Source organism: Triticum dicoccoides, chromosome 4B (assembly GCF_002162155.2).
Source record: "Triticum dicoccoides isolate Atlit2015 ecotype Zavitan chromosome 4B, WEW_v2.0, whole genome shotgun sequence".
Lineage (NCBI taxonomy): Eukaryota > Viridiplantae > Streptophyta > Magnoliopsida > Poales > Poaceae > Triticum > Triticum dicoccoides.
In genome coordinates, this window is record NC_041387.1 from 682,766,620 (window position 1) to 682,785,606 (window position 18,987).

Here is an 18,987-nt window from a genome sequence, read left to right on the forward strand (position 1 = left end):
GGTATGGGCACATGAGGGGTGTGCTATTGATATTTTTATGTGAGATATTTTTTCTCATTTTAGCGGTCATTCAAGTGTGAGTTATGTGTATCTGCAACATGTAATTGAGTTTCGGAACTTTCATTATACCGTATCAAGGCCATTTACAGGTTGACATGAGCATTTGGTTAGCAGCCTCATGACCTCATCTATGAATTATCTGTTGATCTAACTATCTCTTAATCTTTTTTCTCAGATTTTAGTTACCCATTGCTTACACAATGATAGTAAGACCAATTGCAGGGATGTGTTGATCCTGGTCTTGTTCTGTATGGAGGTAGGGTGCAGTTGATGTTTCATGTTTGGTGAAAGAAAAGGAGCTTCCTATGTTGATTTCGGGCAAGACATACATTCTGCCATGCATTAGTAGATCAATTGCTTCTCTGTGTAGGGGAACGATTAGTGATTGAATCTCTCGGTCATGTTTCTTGATCATCCAATTAATTTACCCCCATCTATGCATAAATTGGTCTGATTGAGTTATGCCATTTTTTATGTAATAATCTATATTGGTCCTATATATGACTAGAACAATATGATACGATGCACATCGGTCCGCTTTACTGGCATCTATCTTTCAAGGTGAAGGAGGGGAGGCACTCGTGTGGAGCTGCTCAATGTTCAAGGAGATACGGCTGATTAAACCAGGTTATTTTAAAGTCCTTTATGATTCATGTTAGCTATCTATCAGTAATAGTACAACCTTGATTTTTATGTGGTTCATTTTTACCTAACCATCAGTAACATTACTTTCTATAGGAGACTTTTTACAGGAGGTTCTTATAAAATGATAGTTGAACAAGTACAGATTTTGGATCACGATCATCTATTTACTAGGCATCCATCAAAATCTAGCATTCTTTGTTGTGTGCCGCATGGAAAAGACAGAGATTGTCTGGTATATCCGATAGCGCAATATAGTTTCCTCTTGCATATTTATAATCTGCGATTTGAATCATGTTTTCTGTGCTGTAGTCCAATCAAGACAATTTGCAACTTTGGTGTCGTGACGTTGGAGGCTGTGCTCAGCGGCAATGGGGGACTGTTCTTGATGCCCGACCTAAGATGCCGGCGAAGGAACGAGAGTCAACGAGGAGTGCACGCCATGGGTTCATGAACTGGCCAAGCCACCGTTGTTCGTTTGGTAATGTCCGACGCATCAGAGGCATAGTATGACTTGCGCCGATTTTGACGTCATCTACCAACATCCGACGAAGGGGAACCAGTCCCGATTTCCATCTTGATGGTAAGTTCTCTAATCTTCTATCTCATGGGATGTGATGTGGTTGCTTTCATTATGGCTTTTGACAAAGGGTTGAAATTAGCTTATGTACTTCACACGATTGAAATTCCAATGATATTATCAACCTTCAGTGAGTAGTGACAATGAACTCTATCTCCCCACACCACCACACCCAAATGGCGTAGGATAGACTAATGTTTCATGTGATATGCTTTAAGCTATGTTTCAGCTTGTCTCGATCCAGCATGTATTTTTAGTTTCAGTTGTTGAGCTCTGCACTAGAAAACCGAGAAAGACCCAAGGCTTTTTACAGGTCAAGCATGTTTACTAAAATGTTTAATTTCTAGAACATGTCCAGCAATATTTGAGTTTTTTGCTTGCTCAACCTTACAGTGGGATCATTTCTACAGACTACAAATAGAGGGAAGTTGGCTTGTGCCTTACTAGAGACAGATGAACCAATAAAATGATTGGAAAGGCTCTTTCCAAGCATAAGATAAGCTGAATCTTGTACAGTTTATTTCTTAATATATTTTGGTCAGTATGTTGTTTATTTTCTGAAAATGATACTCCATTATAGATTACCTATGATGAAAATTACATTCTCTGCGGGCGCTGATTCAGATATATTACTATGGGCAAAGGAAGTTCAAAATTTATCTCAGTCAAACATGTGCAAAGGAAATTCAAAGTATGTTATATTAGGGAAGATTCTTAAAGCAGTGAAGTATCTAGAGGGCTGATTAGGACACTCCTCATAATGTTTGATACTTTACCATTTGGGATTAGGCCATTGGTGAACATGACAATGCGGCTGTTGGTCCCGGATGCCGGGGGCGTGGGCAGGGTTGAGGAGCTCACACGGTGCTATACATGACAACCTGCGAGTGGTGGCTGGAGGTGGTGTGTCTGCTGCTTGGTTGGAAGTCCGACATAAAGTCCCACGACCGACTGGTAAGCATGGTACGTACCCAACCGCCAAACTATCTTCTTTCACCTCCTTCATGTGTAGGACTTAAACTTCACTGCACCTCCTTGGGAGAGGAACAAAAGAGAGTAGTAAAGAGCTGTATAGAGATAGCAAGGGATTGAGAGGCTACTGCTATTTGTATTGCAGTTGATGCTTGCACAATGCTATTGCTTATGATACTGGGGTATTCATCTTTGGGATAAAAACAATCATTTCCCCCTTCCATATTGTAGTCATGGCTTAGTTTTACTAACTAACCTCTCTTTATAACTATTTTTGGATTATATTTAGCTTTTTTTTTGAAGTTGTGAAGAATAGTTTTGACCTTTGTGGGTAGTCAAGCAAATTATGGTTCTTGGTTGAAATCCCCCTGTCATCATAGTTTACCCAAAGGCAGCTTTATATTGATTCGCGTGCCTAGGGAGTCATCCTTGGAAGCAATAGTTCTAATTTTTATAAAGAAGCATGTTATAATTGTTTGTTTTTGTATAACCAAAAAAATATTTCAAACATATGTTGTGATTAGAATTATGACAACATCGTTGTTCATCACTATTCTTTTTGAACTTGAATTGATCTATGTTAAATTACACATAATGTGTATGAGCAAATTATTATTGTTTGACTTTCATGTCTTTCTTGGATCCGTGGCGAAGCACGGTCACCTTTAGTACTATGTTGCCTTCTGCATGTATTTCTCATAGCCTTATTAAAAATCTCCGGTCCTATGGTTTTAAACACAGGATGATATTTTTGTAGCACATTTCGTATAAGTTCTACTCTATAATTTTTAAATTCAAAAAACATTTTTAGTTGGGAGAAGGAAAGAAGAACAAAAAGGATAGCGCTTTAACGGTAAAAAAGAAATCGTCAGTATGGGCGTCCTACTAGTATTAAGAGGCCCCCGGTTCTAATTTCGACCCCGGCCCTCAAAATCTCAGGACGGGCCCTGGCCTGACATGCACCGATGAATGGGATCTCGATCGTGTTATCGGGAAAGGATATATAGCTAGCCCGCGATGAATACCGGTCGTCACAGGGGAAGGTGGCAAAGATGCACGGACGGTGGGTTCGGATGGGCAACTTGGCGCACGGCACAACCAGGTGCCTGCCGTGCCATGGCCCATGGACGACGACACACGGCACACAAGCTAGCGGGCACATTCGTCAAGGAGAATCATGGGGTTGCTGTGGAAGTGGCAAAGGAATCCCACGTCGATACGGCCGGGCTCGCTCACGAGACCTTCGTGCAGCCGATCAAGAGAATCAACAAGCTCATCTCAAAAAAAAAAAGAGAGAGAGAGAATCAACAAGCTAGGTATATCCTCAAACACGTGCTCTGTACACTTGAGGGTGAACCGGTGAAGGCGAGGTACGTACGTACTCCTACGTCCGTAGGAAGAGAATCAATAAGCTAGGCTACATACTTCCTTCATCCGGAAATACTTGTCATTGAAATGGATGTATCTAGATGTATTTTACTTCTAGATATATCCATTTTCATCCATTTTGATGACAAGTAATTTCGGACGGAGGAAGTACTACGTAGAGCCTACGTGTGAAGGGTTTTTTGCCATGCACACTAGACAATCCTAGGTTGTATGCACGGCTCTAAAATAGAGCATGAATCTCTTGCGATTTTTTTTTGATTCAACAATTTTGGTGTTGCTAAATGTGCATACAGCACATGACTCCGCCACGACACGAGCTTGATCCAGGTCGTGCGTCGTCGGGTGTGCTTTCATTCGGGCACATCTCTTGCAATACTATTATGTACTCTTCATTGTTCAAACTTTTCACTAACACTAACATGCTTGGGCGCCCATCATATTCATTGTTCAAACTTTTCACTAACACTTTTGTGGGCCCTATCAATCCGTGTCCCGTTGGTTTACATGGAGTACATTTGTGCTCGTTGGTCAACGAGTGGATGTCATTTCTTATCGATCGACGGCTACTTCAAAGCAACAAACGCAGCCGTGGAACTAGTATGATCCTCTGGAATTCGGATGCACATATTATGTCAAACAGGCTTTCGCCCAACATTATTATAAGGGATAATTAGATTTATGCCTCTAGTTATGTCTCACTCGTCTGTTTTACCCCTAATTCTCAAAAGTCACCGGTTCTGTCCAAGTCACTTTACTCCTCTTATGCTTTTGCCCTTTGACCGTTTGACCGTCAGTTTGAAAACTTCATAACTAATTCATACTAAATCAGAAAAATGCTAATAAGATACCAAAATATTCAGAAAAACATCACCTATATGTCAGTGTCATTTGCATTCATGAAAAAAGTGTTGAAAAGTGCCCATCCGAGTTTTAGCTCTTATGCTACCACCATGAATAGTAAAATCTAAAAAAATTCAAAAACATTTGGTGGCAAAGAATGACAAATGTTTTAAGTGCCTGCCAAGTTTCATCATGGAATAACATTCGTGGATGACCGTTTACTAAAAGAATTAAATTTTCGTTAAGTTCTTTGAAGATTAAGTCAAGATTCAGCTGGTATTTTAACAAAGCCAAAGTTTCCACTGTTATGCTTTTTTGAAGTAAAGGCATCATTAAAAATTTGTAATTGTAGATGTTGGCCAGTTTAACTCTAACCCGACACACGTGTATGAACAGAACACCTGAGATAACCTTACATATGTTTTCCTTTACTAAATAAAGGCATATGCAGATATGTCCGAGTATTTTGAGATTTCAGCTGCTTTTGATAGGTCTTTCATTTAGAAAAATCAAATGGTTTGTTAATGCAAGGAGTCACTGTCCATGTGTCGATGGGTTTATATGTGCCTCTCTTTCAACTAGAGAGGAACTAATTATGTGTTCATGGCTAAAAGTTTTGAAAATTTCTGCAAATTGTTTAGGTTTGAATAGAGATTCAAAACACATTTATGCAATCTTCCATGTTTTTCAGAGATTTGTTTTAGTAAGCATGACCTTGGCTACCAACCCTAGATTGGTTTGAAATTGAAACCACATGGGTTGAGAGCCATTTTTTACTTCGAAAATAGATTGCAAGCCATAGTGCCAATTCTTAAAAGAATGAGCCCAACAAAGAAGAATGTACTGGGCACATGCAGGTCAATAAAAAATGTGCACAGTAGTCTACTAATTAGACAACAACTCAATCGTGCAGAGCCTGCCAAGGAAACAAATACTACTGTGTTACACCAAGAGCCTGCTTAATGCATACTCATTTTTTCACAGCTTCTCATCTATTCGATTCACTATTTCGGCAGATATTGCAACTACTGCTAGCCGGAGAGAGCTTCTTGATTATGGAACACATTATATTTTTGTAGTAAGGAGAAAAGTCAGTTGCAACAAATAATCATTTACTTTTCTGTTAGTTAACAAGTGAGCTCAGATGTTTTGTTCCATCTTAAGTGGTTGAAAACTTGAAAAGCATTTCCTTTATATCTGAGTAACTCTTGTTATGTGCCTTCTCCATCAATATTAACCTTTTTCTGAATATATGCCATGTTTCTAGGCAAAATATTCATCGTCAAAGGCCTCTTCCCGAACAATAAAACTTCGAGTTCTTGTTCACCTCCCCATTTGATCATTCTCTTTATTTGAAACATGGTATGAAGTTGCTTGGGTAGTAAACATGATTTATGGTACAAATTGTCCTGCAGTGAGCTTCCTCCTAGATGAGGTGGTGAACATGGACTGGGATTGCAGAGATAGTTGGTGAAGAAAGAAATGTTAAGTGATTTATTTAATATAAAAAAAGAGTAAACTCAGATGTGCACGAGAAATCAATAGGTATACGTTAACTTGATTAAAGTCGAACAACCAAACTAATGTATGCCCTGTTGTAACGCATGAGCAATTTTATTTTCCAAGTGAAATATTCCTGCTAATTATATATATTGCTTGTGCAGGATGTTTTCATTTTAGAAAGATATTTTTTATTATACTTGCTGAAGTGCCGTGCAAATGAAGCTAGTGCAAGGTAGGAGACAAACAAGACCACCCCGCACCAGACTCGAAAAAGCTTCAGACTAGGATCAAAGCATGTCGAAGGCGGCGATGCGCGGCGACCTACTGGCGAACGGTGGGTACCTTAGCTCCACAACGACGCCCCCCATGAGGGTAACAAGGCAAACCGTCACCGCCACCGAGAACGAAACTATGGAAGGGATTTCACACAGAGCCCAGACATGGGGAGAGTTAACCACAATGGTGCCCTCAAGAGGGATGCGACACCCACATGCGTCACTGGCGCCAGCGCCTGAACGTTGAGCTTTCACTCGGAATCCCAACCGCACCACCGCAACCCAAGTGAAGGACCGTCGCCACCGGTCGAAGCTTGTAGATCTGCCGAAGCATCGACAACACCAGGATCAGCCCTCGCCAAACACTTGGTCAGGGGGAAGCCATTCCCGATGCGACCCTATGGAGCCATGGAGCCAGCATGCAGCCTCACCTTCCGGGCTGCCTCCCAACATCCACGAGCTGAGCAACCAACCCCCACTGCACCACAAAAACCAAAGGAGCCGGTAGAAAGGCACCTCCTTTCCATCCTTGGTGTCGGACGATTGGATGACAAAACGTGTCCGAACCGCTTGGTTCGGACGATTGTGTGCAGTTTTGATGTTTGCATTGGAGAGACCACACTTCCCCGCTACACATCACATCACATGAATGAACGAAGTAAAAAAGAAAGAAAGGACCGTCTGGTTGCGTGGTGTCTCCAGATGGGACCCCGAATCACAGCGGTAAAGCATACATAAGCGAACGAAATCTGGAGTAGCAAGTTTTGACATATGCTATGAACTTGACGGATTCATTAAAAAGCGTAAAAAACCCTGGGGCACAATTTTTTTTCTTTGAAATATGGAAGCGAATAAATGATACATGATGTAGAGAATAACACATAAGCGAGCATGACATCTCTCGATGATGGTCTCCCTTCCCCGACAACAACATGAACACGAATAAGTGTATTAAACCAAACCACTATCTCTCGAGGAGAAAACCACATCGACTTTCAGTCAAGGCACTCCGGAAAGGTTCTGGCCCTCGTGCTGGTAACATCGTGTTCATCTACAAAGTAGCAGACAAATTCCTCGGATGCATTCTCACAGGCATACATTGATTTTGAGAAATGATCGCCGATGAAGAGCACATACATGTTGTATCAGGCGGCACCCACGAGCCCGTGTGCCAATCTGCCTCTAGGAATCATCAACGACCTCACGATTGGTTATAAACTCGTGAACGAGCCTCGTGGAATGACATGGGTATAAAATGTCGGCGCCTTACCATGAGTAGCTTGCCGCCTGACTCAAGGAGACGCCTTTTGGTCACAGTATAATCCATGAATTCGTTCTCCTTGATGTCATTGGGATTCAAGCAATACCCGTCCAAATCTATGTCCTTCAAGTTGTTTCTACTTGGTTGTCAACGTCGGATTCCTCGGTGCTCGTGCTTTTCGTATCTTCATCATCATCCTCGTTGCTCAATGTCTCATTGCTTTCCACATCGTCGTCGTCGTCATCATCACCATCATCATCGACACTTGATGTCTCGCTCCTTTCAACATCAGCTTCAGCATCATCCTCATCCCTGAAGCTCGATGTATCATTGTATTCTAATGTTTCTTCATCCTTCAACACTTGATGCCTCGATAGGAGCCACCCCTTCATCATCATCATTGCTCCTTGACACTTGTGATTCATCTTCGCCGTCCTCCTCTTTGCCCCCTTCATCATCCCGTGGGAAGTGTGTAATGACATATTTAGCGCTTCTAACCATTGGTCGGCCATCTTCTTCCTGACCAAGCTGTAACTCAATAAGTTGTTCATCTGAGGTGACCGTCTGGTAGAGACTAGCCTCGAGGAACGCGATGTCGCATATACGAGCATATGGCAGCGCTCGACGCTTGAGCAGCCATGTGCCGGACTTGCCGGCCGGGGCTACGGCACAGGATGATTCGGCAATCCCACATGCATGTTGGTCGTCACGGCAAAGAGATCATCTTGGGGTGATCGCATGAGCACCCTTTTCACCTTAAACTGATCCGGAACCCTGCCAATGACAGACAGAGTCTAGACCAGGCCGGGAGGTCGGCCAACGGAGAAGGCTGGGAAGTCGTGGACAGGTCAAGTCGATCGATCGTGCCAAGCTAGCTGGTGTGGGCAATCGATGCACAAACTTTTTTTTTTGTGTCGTTTTGTTCGTAGCGTGTCGGTTTTTTCATGGTAATACATGTCTCATTCATATAACATAAAGATCAAAGTACAAGTCACATAAAAATCAAACTCCACGCCGATGCTGGAGCAAACGTCATCGCAACGATGGAGCCCGAGGACACAAGTCCACCACGAGGGATGCCGCCGCCGCCAATGCCATCCTTGACTGAACAGACTGGTTTCCAAATCCATCCCCAAACTATATGATTGATGGCCTTGTCACTGTCAGAGAAGGATCCGAAGAATCTTTATTCAGCGATGTCATTGTCATTGCCAAAGCCAAGACGATGAACAGTCTAAAAAACTAGACTACGTGAGTAAAAACGATCGTGGATCCGGCGACCCCACCACCACCACCGACGACCGAGGTCGCCGGCGGAGGAGAGTCGCCGAAGAAGTGCGCTGGAAGATTGGACTCTCCTGGCGGCGGCTAGGGTTCCAGCCGCCCAGAGCGAGAGACGTACTCCCTCCGTTCGGAATTACTTGTCTCGGAAATGAATGAATCTAGAACTAAAATATATCTACGTACATCCATTTCTACGACAAGTAATTCCGAACGGAGGGAGTAGGAGAAAAAGCTTAGCGTGTCGTACTTATATATATATACTGGAGTAGTAGCGCCGCGCGTTGTGGAGCTGTAGGAATCGGAGAGGGGATCTGGCACGTACGTGGGGACACCGTGGGCATGTACTAACGTTACGTACGACCTGCCAGCAGGACTTGGACAATTGGGTGGGTCCCTCGATCACAGCCGAAACTTTCAACCTTTCAGATCGGTCGTTCGTTCCGACTCCGCACCACAGCAAAGCAGCAGATCGGCCGATCGTGTTGGTTCATCCATGGAGTCGAGCTCCCGTCCTTCTTCCTGCCCAACGACTGAGCCCGCTTCCGTGCCGTGTGCCATCCATGCTACTTAACCGTGCGCCACCACCATCCCCCGCGGCAGCTGTCGTGGATCGTCTACTCGGACGGCACCTTCGTCACCTTTCCGGCCTCATCACGTTATGCATCGTGGGCTACCCTTCCTTGGGAACACGATCGACCTTCATCTGCGCTACTCACAACACATGGCTCGCCTTCTACCGTACCAACACCAAGGACGGACGATGTCATAGCTACCTCTTGCATAATCCGTTCGCCGGGACAACAGTGCCGCTCCCTGAGCTGGACTCCATCATCGGTGAATGTCTCTTATATATTTCTTCAAGATCCGAAAGGTACTCATGCGGTCCACTGGAGACGATATCGTTGCCGTCACGACCAATAACTGGAACTGCCTGGTCATCTTGTGTCGCCCTTGGAGACCCGGAGCGTTGGTGTCTGCACGGAGGAAGAAGCCATATGCATCTGTTTTTTATATCGCGTTCCATAAAGACGGTCTCTATGGGTTCACTGAGTGCAATGACCTTGTCGTGATGAATCTTAATGAGGATGACAATGGCATCCCCATTGTTAAAGATGTGAGGTATGCTATCAAACACCTATCTGATGAGGACGACGACGACGAGGAGGTGGTCGTGGTGGTGGAAGAGTACGATGAAGAAGGAGAAGTGTACATCAACTATGAAGAAGAAGAAGTGTGCGATCGATGAAGAAGAAGAGTACGATGAAGATGTGGAGAAGTGCCCATCAACATCTACGATGAAGAGGTGGAGTACAACGAAGCTTCAAGCGTCGATGATGAGAACGAAGACTTTGAAGAGGTGTTTTGTGGCAATTATGCATTTAATAATGATATATAGAATAAGGGAAACAACCTACACAATTGTGAGCACAGACAAGTGTCAAGCAACAAGGACAAAGGAGAGGCAGAGGATGTCGTGGAGCATATTCTAGACGAGTCTGATGATGACAAGACAATACTATGCAGCTTGGAGCTCAAGGGCAAGCGTCGCGATGGTGATGAGAAGGTTCCTGATGGCATGGAGCTGATCGGTTTCCGTTGTGACGACCAAAGGAAAGCAGGGGATGGCACTGAGACCAACAAATATCTGTTTGAGTTCAATGGCAAGTTGCTTCTAGTAAAACGGCAACAATACCACCCCGACCACTCCCCTAACTATACTCTTCAGGTTGAGGTTCTAGAGGCGGACATGGACGCAAGGATGAGCATGACGTGGCCATTGACCTGAAATCTTGATGGTATCTTCCATGGGTGGGTAAACCAACCTGGTTTTTCTCACAAAAATAGTTATATGACATAAATAGTTTTTCGTTTTTTCTGGTTGAACTTTTTTTTTGAGATAGCTCAGCACGGTATATGTTTTTTTCTTGTTCACAACAAAAAGATTTGTGTTAAAATTGAGAATTTGATATATTAATAGGGCCTATTCGCACCCTTGTTTTCTTCATGGCAAGAGACGCGAGTCGACTTGTTTTTCTTGTAGAGACATAAGTGTTGGGGATCAACAATGACAAGCCGTCTTCTAGTCGACATAGTGAGATCCATGAATTCGTCTTGATCCGTGGCATTGAGATTCGTGCAATGACCGGACCCGCGGTGCCTCCCCTTCTCGTCGTATTCGATGCCAAACGTTGGTCGGGGCACTTGAGGAGGAGGGCGACGAGGAGAGCAAGATGGAGGAGGTGGACTGAAGGATTTCATTTCATTCCAATGAGGAGGAGAAGGAGATGAGCAGTGTCGTGTCTGCCCATGGGTGCTGTTTCCTAGTTTGGTGGAGTCTGTTCATGTCATCCGAGTGTCAGTGTCGTGTTGACAGTTGGGTCAAATCTATGAGTCGCTTCATGTCCTTTGATAACATTTGAGTTGGCCTAACAAAAGTTGTTGTGTTGGTGGCTGAATGAATTGGATGTTGCATCCATGTATCCGTGAGATGTTGTGTTGTTTCGGGTTGTCAAGTAGTAGTAACTTTGTGCAGAAAGTAACGAGAGCAAGGAACTGTTTCTTTCTTCAGGGATGTCGCTTGACCTTCAGCTTGAGCGGGCATTTGGCCATGCATTCATTCATTAAGGTTAAGTTACAAACACCTCGCATTTATCCATCATGGTCAAAGTTCCACACACACACGCGCGCACAAACGGACAAGACCAAAATGTTAGATGTGCCTCGTCTATTCATTAGTGGTGCGTGGCAGAGCACCAGGAACTTTCCCCAAATCCTCCTCCCCAACCCCTCCTCCCGTGGAGGAGCAGATTCCTTACCCTCCTCCCCAATCCCTCCTACCATGGAGCGCGGTAGGCATATAAGGAGCACCCGCCACCCCATTCGCCGCCCTTCTGCAGCACAGAACCAACCAAAAGCGGTTTGTAATCACCATCTTCTCTGTCGAATCATAGATGCCCCTGTTCATCATGGAGAGCGGTTTGTAATCACCATCTTATCTGTTGAATCATAGATGCCCTTGTTCATCATGGAGAGCGGTTTACAAGTTACTGACTCTTTTTTTTTTTGCGAGAAACTTCCTATCTACTTAATATGGAGGAGAAGGGGTCGGAGTGCTTCGGCCGAGAACGATGCTCTACTACAATGCAATGCTGGTATCGTTGTGCGACTGAAGGGGAAATCGTGGATGGACCACTGCAAGAGGCATAGCTCGTCGGACCACGAGGCGAAACGGTGGAAGAAGGACTCTGAAATATCCGAGGAGTCATTGAGAAATGCTAACATGGACATAGACATGGACCCATTTTTTTTTTGCTGATCTAAAATAAATAAGCGGAAGACCCAAAAGTAAATGGAATTTTACCAGGGCGGGAGAATGGGCCACATCCGGGAGGCATGGGCCCGGCCCAACCACACAACAACGGTCGTCACCCACACACATAAGAGCAGTTTCGAATCCGGACGGCGCGGCTCCAAAGTCCAAACAACACAACCCCAAAACAAATCTCAAATCCAAATCCGAATCCACGCCGCGCGACGGAATCCCCTTCCTCCTCCTCTCGCAGCGGACCCGACCCGACCCAACCCCATGGAAGGTGGCGACGAGGCGAGCGCGGCGGGCGACGACCCCATGGACTTCACCTGGACCGCCGGCTGCGACGCCGCCAGCCCCGACCCCGACCCCGCGCCCGCCCCCGCCCCGGCCAACCCGCCGCCGGAGCCGCAGGCGGCGGAGGCGGAGCCCATGATCCTCGTCTCCGGCCCGCGCGTCGCCGTCTCCGGGCTCAGGCAGGCCGACTGCCGCGCAGGTGCTGCTCCCCCTCCCCTTCCCCTTGACTGCTGCGCCGTCGTCCGTCCGCCGTGTCTAGCTAGGTTTCTCCCCTGGGTTACGCCCGTGCGTGCGCATTTCCTTCCTATCCTAGGATTCGCTCGCTCGCTGCTGCCCTTGGCCGTGGATTTGGCTCTCGCGCTCCGTCCGTGAATCAATCGCCAAGTGGATCTGGCTGGACCCCTTGAGTTGGCTCGGATTTATTTGTAAACCCTAGAGGAGGAATCCTGCTGCCCCCAAATCTCATTTCTGTCGCTAGGTTCAGGCTTTCTTTCAGACTTAACCACCTCCACAGCTTCCCTCCTTGAAAATGGTCACTAGTCTGCTAAGATTTTGGACGGATGGCCTTTCTCATTCTGTTGCTAGATAGATTCAGGTTTTTACAAGAGTTAACCTTGTCTTCTTCCACGCTTGAAACAAAATGTCCATGCTCGCCTCTCTGAGGTCAAACTATTTCACACGCAATAACTAGTAGTAGTATATTGTTCCCAGATAATAATTGTAATGCTTTTGTTAGCTCTGTCTGTCTCAAGTTATTTTCTCATTACCCTCTCGGTGCCTGTCAATGCTCTCTCTGAACCAGGTGAATGCGTCCTGTTCGTCAACGCCGGCGGCTGCGCCATCCAAGGCGACGACCCCTCTGCAAACTTGTTTTCCAGCGACTCTTTCTTTCAAGGAGGGGAGTCGATAGAGACATCCGAGAGCATAGTTGAAGGCGGCGACTATCCCTCGCTCTACAGCTCGGCACGCTACGGCGATTTCAGCTACAGATTCGACGGCCTTGCCCCTGGAGACTATTACCTGGATCTGCATTTCGCGGAGATAGTGCACACTGCCGGGCCAACAGGAATCAGATCTTTTGATGTCCTCGTGCAACAAGACATGGCAAGCTCACTCACTTGTTTCTCTCATAAATTTCGTTGCATGCTTTCCTTATCCACGTCTGGTGGCTCAAACAGTTTGCCTTTTTGTTCACAGATTTTGTCTGGACTTGATGTGTTCAAGGTGGTCGGAGGTAACAGGCCCCTTCAGGTGCTTGACGTCAGGGCTTTTGTTGGGAGCAATGGTGCTATCACCATCGACTTCAAGGGAGTAAGAGGAAACCCCATGGTTTGTGGCATCTGCATTCGCAAAGCCCCAGCAACACCAGGTAGCTGCTTTATTTATTTTAGATGCAAACAATGTATGTGCTCATTCACGAGCTTGCATTCCCAGCAATAAGTAATCTTTGCGTTGAACATGCAGCAGCAAAGTTAGGTACACATGGGAGTGGCTTATGCAAAAAATGCTTAACTGATGTTGAGATTTCTTCACCTATTCAGGTCAGTTTTTTCACAAACTGTTTTACCATCCTATCTCATGTATGTAATCCTGATACATGATCAATGTACCCAAATTGCAGAAAAGGACAGCTAAACTGATCTCAAAGTACGAGAAACAGATTGAGGAGCTAACCAGCCAGTGCAACATCAAGTCTGACGAGTGCTCCATGGCGTGGTCTTTAGTAGAATCTACCAATCAAGAACTTGACAAGCTTAAGATGGAGCTTCACCAAAAGCTTGTGCAAACTGATAATTTTGGTAAGTAGTACCAGACTATTGCATTAAGCATCGTCCTATCCTAGTTTTGCTTATATAGGTATATGATGATTGTTCTAATATATAATATAATAACTTGCAGAACAAGTCCTTGACACGCAAACAGACCAACTAAGAAAAGTTTCTCAGAGCTACGAAAATGACAAGAAACTATGGGCTGCTGCCATATCTAACTTGGAGAGCAAAATCAAGGTAATGCTCTGATTTACTGTCTGCAAGATCACAGCAACCACAAGAAATGGTAAATGATTGCAGTGACTGCTGCTAATTATATCTTTGTAATACCCAGGCCATGAAACAAGAGCAAGCACTGTTATCTCTTGAAGCACACGACTGTGCGCACGCGATTCCTGATTTGAGTAAGATGATTGAAGCTGTTCGAGCCTTAGGTAATATCTGACTCTGAAGTGGGATCGTTACACAGCTTTTCAAGTATTTAACAAAGCATTGCAAGTTTTTGGTATTGCAGTTGCACAGTGTGACGATCTGAAAATGAAGTACCATGAGGAGATGGCCAAGAGAAAGAAACTTCATAATATTGTCCAGGAGACAAAAGGTGCCTATTGCCCCCTCTGTATTCAGATGGTTACACTCATTTCCATAATTTGGTCGGGATAATGACTCTGGCTATCTCTTTTATTTCAGGAAACATTAGAGTTTTCTGTAGATGCCGCCCCTTGAGCAAAGATGAGACATCGTCAGGGTACAAATGTGTAGTGGATTTTGATGGAGCAAATGATGGAGACATTGGGATTATGAATGGAGGAACAGCAAAAAAGACATTCAAGTTTGACAGAGTCTACACACCAAAAGATGACCAAGGTATCTCTTGGTACTATGGAGCCTGTATTAGCTTTTTGTTGCCTTTCACAACTGTTCTTACAATGCGAATGTTGCTAATTCTAGTTTACGCTTCCAAGTAGTGTTGGAGTTTACAATCATAAAATTTTCTTTGTTTGTCTAATATACAAGTTGTATCCATGAACAGCTGAGGTTTACGCCGATGCATCTCCACTAGTCACGTCAGTGCTAGATGGATACAATGTATGCATCTTTGCATACGGTCAAACGGGAACCGGGAAGACCTTCACCATGGAAGGGACTGAAAGGAACAGAGGAGTAAACTATAGAACTCTGGAGGAGTTGTTCAAGATTGCTGAGGAGAGAAAAGACACTGTCACGTACAACATATCAGTTAGTGTGCTTGAGGTGTACAATGAACAAATCAGAGACCTCCTTGCAACATCCCCTTCATCTAAGAAGTACAACCACTTTCCTTTAGTACCCTTCATTTTGTTTCACAATAGTTCATCTAAGAAGTACAGCCACTTTCCTATGGCACCCTTCCTTATTTCTTTGTTCACAATAGTACCATGTTGTGGTAACCTGTGTATTTTTGCATATGTAGGTTGGAGATCAAACAAGCAGGTGAAGGATCCCATCATGTGCCCGGCATAGTTGAGGCCAAAGTTGAGGACATAAATGAAGTTTGGGATGTCTTACAAACTGGAAGCAATTCGAGGGCTGTAGGGTCAAACAATGTGAATGAACACAGCAGTCGCTCACACTGGTTGGTCATAATTAACATTATTTTTCATTTCTCCGTGGAGTACCTTCCTTCTTGTGGTAAAAATGGTTTGACCTTTATAATTTGTTTTCAGCATGCTTTGTATCATGGTTAGAGCAAAGAACCTGATAAATGGGGACTGTACAAGAAGTAAGCTCTGGTTGGTAGATCTTGCTGGAAGCGAGCGGTTAGCCAAGACAGACGCGCAAGGTGATCGGCTCAAGGAAGCACAGAATATCAACAGGTCGCTTTCTGCTTTAGGCGACGTCATTTCTGCTCTTGCTTCCAGAAGCAGCCACATTCCTTACAGGTTTGCACTCTGAGTCAGTATCGGGTTTGCACCTATCAGCTCATGTTTTTTCACTGTCTTGATACTTTTCTTGTGTGCAGGAATTCCAAATTGACGCACTTGCTCCAAGACTCTTTAGGTAACTTGATCTGTTTGTTGCTCTGGAACAAATACCATATCAACAATAATACCAAATATTAACCATTTCTGTTCCTCTGCATTCTCTCACTTGGCCACGCGATTAATTTGCTCTTTTCTGTTCTTCTCCACAATTGCGGTAACAGGAGGCGATTCGAAAGCCCTAATGTTTGTGCAAATTAGCCCATCCGACAACGACGCGTCGGAAACCTTGAGTTCGTTGAACTTTGCTAGCCGTGTTCGTGGTATAGAACTGGGCCCAGCAAGGAAGCAGGTCGACACAGCCGAGCTTCAAAAGGTCAAACAGATGGTGAGTGTTGATATTCCTGAAGCTTGTTAGTTCTGTGAATGCTTGAAGCTGAACTGATGGGCATTTCTGCTGGGTGAACCTGTGACAGCTTGAAAGGTCTAAGCAGGAAGCCAAGCTTAAGGAGGAATCTTTGAGAAAGCTGGAAGAGAACTGTCAAAGTTTAGAGAGTAAAGCCAAGGGAAAAGAGCAGCTTTACAAAAACTTGCAAGACAAGGTATGCGCAATTGAGGAGGCCAACATTTCAGTTTCAAATATCTTCTGACTGAATCTTGTGTTGATTCTTCTAGACTGCTTTTCTTCACTTGTAAATTGTGGCTGACAGACTTTCTGTGATAACTTGAAGGTGAAGGAGCTTGAAAGCCAACTAGACTCTAAGATGCATTCTCAAATTACGTCGGAAAAGCAGCAGAGTCAGCTTTCTGGAAAACTTACGGAGAAGGAAGAAGCATGTACTGCGCTACAGCACAAGGTAACGTAGGAATTGAAAGTGGTTAATTAATGTCGTTAACAGCTAGTAATTGTTTAAGGAAAGGCAGATAATAATGCTATCCTCTTGCAGATAGTGGAGTTGGAGCGTAAGCTTGGACAGCAGCACCAGTCAGACTCTGAGGTCGCAGCTCTCAAGCAAACGGTACAGAACTCGACTGAATCTTTTACCTGGATAACAATCATCAATGAATGGGCATTATTAACAGCAAGAGACTTGGGTTGATTTGATTATGTGCCTTTTCTTGTTTCAGATTGAGGAGCTGGAACAGCAAAGATCAGCTGCAGAATCAAAGGTTGGTTATTTTCTAGCTGCGCTGCATCTGCACGTATTTGGTTTCTTTGATCATCCATCCTGGTGTAAATTCTGAAACCACCGGACCGGGTAGCTGACACTCGTATATTATTCATCATCATTCCTAAAACTAAAAAATGTGCAGGCAATGGAAATGGGGCAAGAACTCTTGGAAGCACAGAAAACAGAGTCAATGCTCCAGAGCAAGGTGGGTTAGCATTTTCTCAAACAGAGTCAATACTCTCATTCTTATGTTACATTTGGAGGGCACTAGTTAGTAATGCAGAGCCTGATGTTGTTGTCTCCATGTTATTTCAGCTGCTCGACCTCGAGAAGAAGCTGCAGGAGATGACAAAACTCCAAGGCGCAAGCACGATGGCTGACACAAAGCCTCAAGACACTGGTAGCACGACGATGCCTGACACAAAGCCTCAAGACACTGGTAGCACGACGGTGCCTGAACCCTCGAACAATAATCCAATCACAAGGGTTCTTCCTGCGACCCCTGTGGAGACAGGCGTGGCGCCGGCTTGTTGCGCGAGGGAGGAGGCGATGAGCGAGAAGGCGCAGCAGCAGCACCGCCGCATCCTGAGGAGCTCCGACTCGGCCAACAAGCGGGTCCCGAGCTCCCTGTTCGCCCCGGAGGCGGCTGTCGTGAACGAGAGGAAGAGGAAAGGGGATGACAGCCACCCTCCTGGCGGTGCCGGTGGCAGGCAGAACGCCGGGCGGAAGAGGAGCAGCATGCAGGGTGAGGTGGAGAACCACGTCCCTGGTGCGGCCGCGGTGGCGAGGAAGAGGAGCCTGCAGGGCGGCGAGGTGAGGTCGAAGAGGGCGTCGATCCTGGCGCGGCCTTCGACGTCGGCGTCTTCGAGGGCGACGGCGGCAAGCGCTGCTGCTGCTGCTGCGCAGAGGGTGGTGGTGACGAGGCAGCAGCAGCAGGCGGCGGTGGGGAGCAGCAACAAGACCAAGGGGTGGGTGAGGTGAGGTAGGCTGCTCTGCGTTTAGGTGTGTGTCTGTGTTGTAGTAGATGAGATGAGATGAGATGAGATGAGACGAGATGAGACGAGACGGGACGCCATTGCATTTGCATTGCTGTAGTAGGGAGGGGTTTCGTTGCTGTACTGTACTGTATTTGTACTACTTTATACGTACTTGGTAGAGTAAGAAGAAGATGGATTGGAGGCTCAAGTTTGAGCCTACAACTATAACACTTAGAGTCGCAGTGAATGGATCAATCACAGCCTGTGCGTTGTTGTTATTGTAATAATCAGTAGCCTGTGCACTCACTGACTGTTACTGTGACATAACATTACATTACACTAGACTAGATAGATGCTACATACAGACTATTTCGCTTGGTAACAGTAACTAACTAGATCATTTCAAATGTTGTTTGATAGTGTTAGAAAATTATGTAGAACATGGGGTTCCTAATTATTTTGAAATGAGTGTGCAAAATAGAAGTTCCATTGAGTCTCCTTTGGCATGATCATGGCATGGACCCCAGTATAAACATTAGTGGTGGGCATTTTCTCATTCATCTATCCAATAGAATGGCATTGCCCAAGAAGCAAAATTAAATCCACATCACAGTCACAGGAAGACAACTTCATGGCATTGCCCTTGGCAGATTTGTGACGAAAATATATAGTTTTGCATGCAGATAAAACTA

General features: G+C 45.1%; 1 protein-coding gene and 1 long non-coding RNA gene across 2 annotated transcripts; both read left to right on the forward strand.

The window, feature by feature from the left end:
* The first annotated feature begins 177 nt into the window (after window positions 1-177).
* Window positions 178-2,465, forward strand: LOC119294361. The gene is made up of 4 exons (XR_005143413.1): window positions 178-687; window positions 799-937; window positions 1,015-1,285; window positions 2,072-2,465. It is a non-coding gene; the product is annotated as an uncharacterized LOC119294361 (long non-coding RNA).
* Window positions 2,466-12,288: 9,823 nt separating this feature from the next.
* On the forward strand, window positions 12,289-18,601 carry LOC119292372 (kinesin-like protein KIN-14E). The gene is made up of 20 exons (XM_037571228.1): window positions 12,289-12,612; window positions 13,216-13,517; window positions 13,611-13,782; window positions 13,881-13,954; window positions 14,035-14,212; window positions 14,313-14,422; window positions 14,520-14,619; window positions 14,700-14,786; window positions 14,876-15,052; window positions 15,219-15,492; window positions 15,639-15,800; window positions 15,892-16,107; window positions 16,188-16,225; window positions 16,371-16,534; window positions 16,623-16,748; window positions 16,878-17,003; window positions 17,094-17,165; window positions 17,275-17,316; window positions 17,461-17,523; window positions 17,634-18,601. The coding sequence occupies exons 1-20, from the start codon at window positions 12,393-12,395 to the stop codon at window positions 18,297-18,299; spliced, it is 3,369 nt and encodes a 1,122-aa protein (XP_037427125.1). The 5' UTR covers window positions 12,289-12,392; the 3' UTR covers window positions 18,300-18,601.
* Window positions 18,602-18,987: the final 386 nt, after the last annotated feature.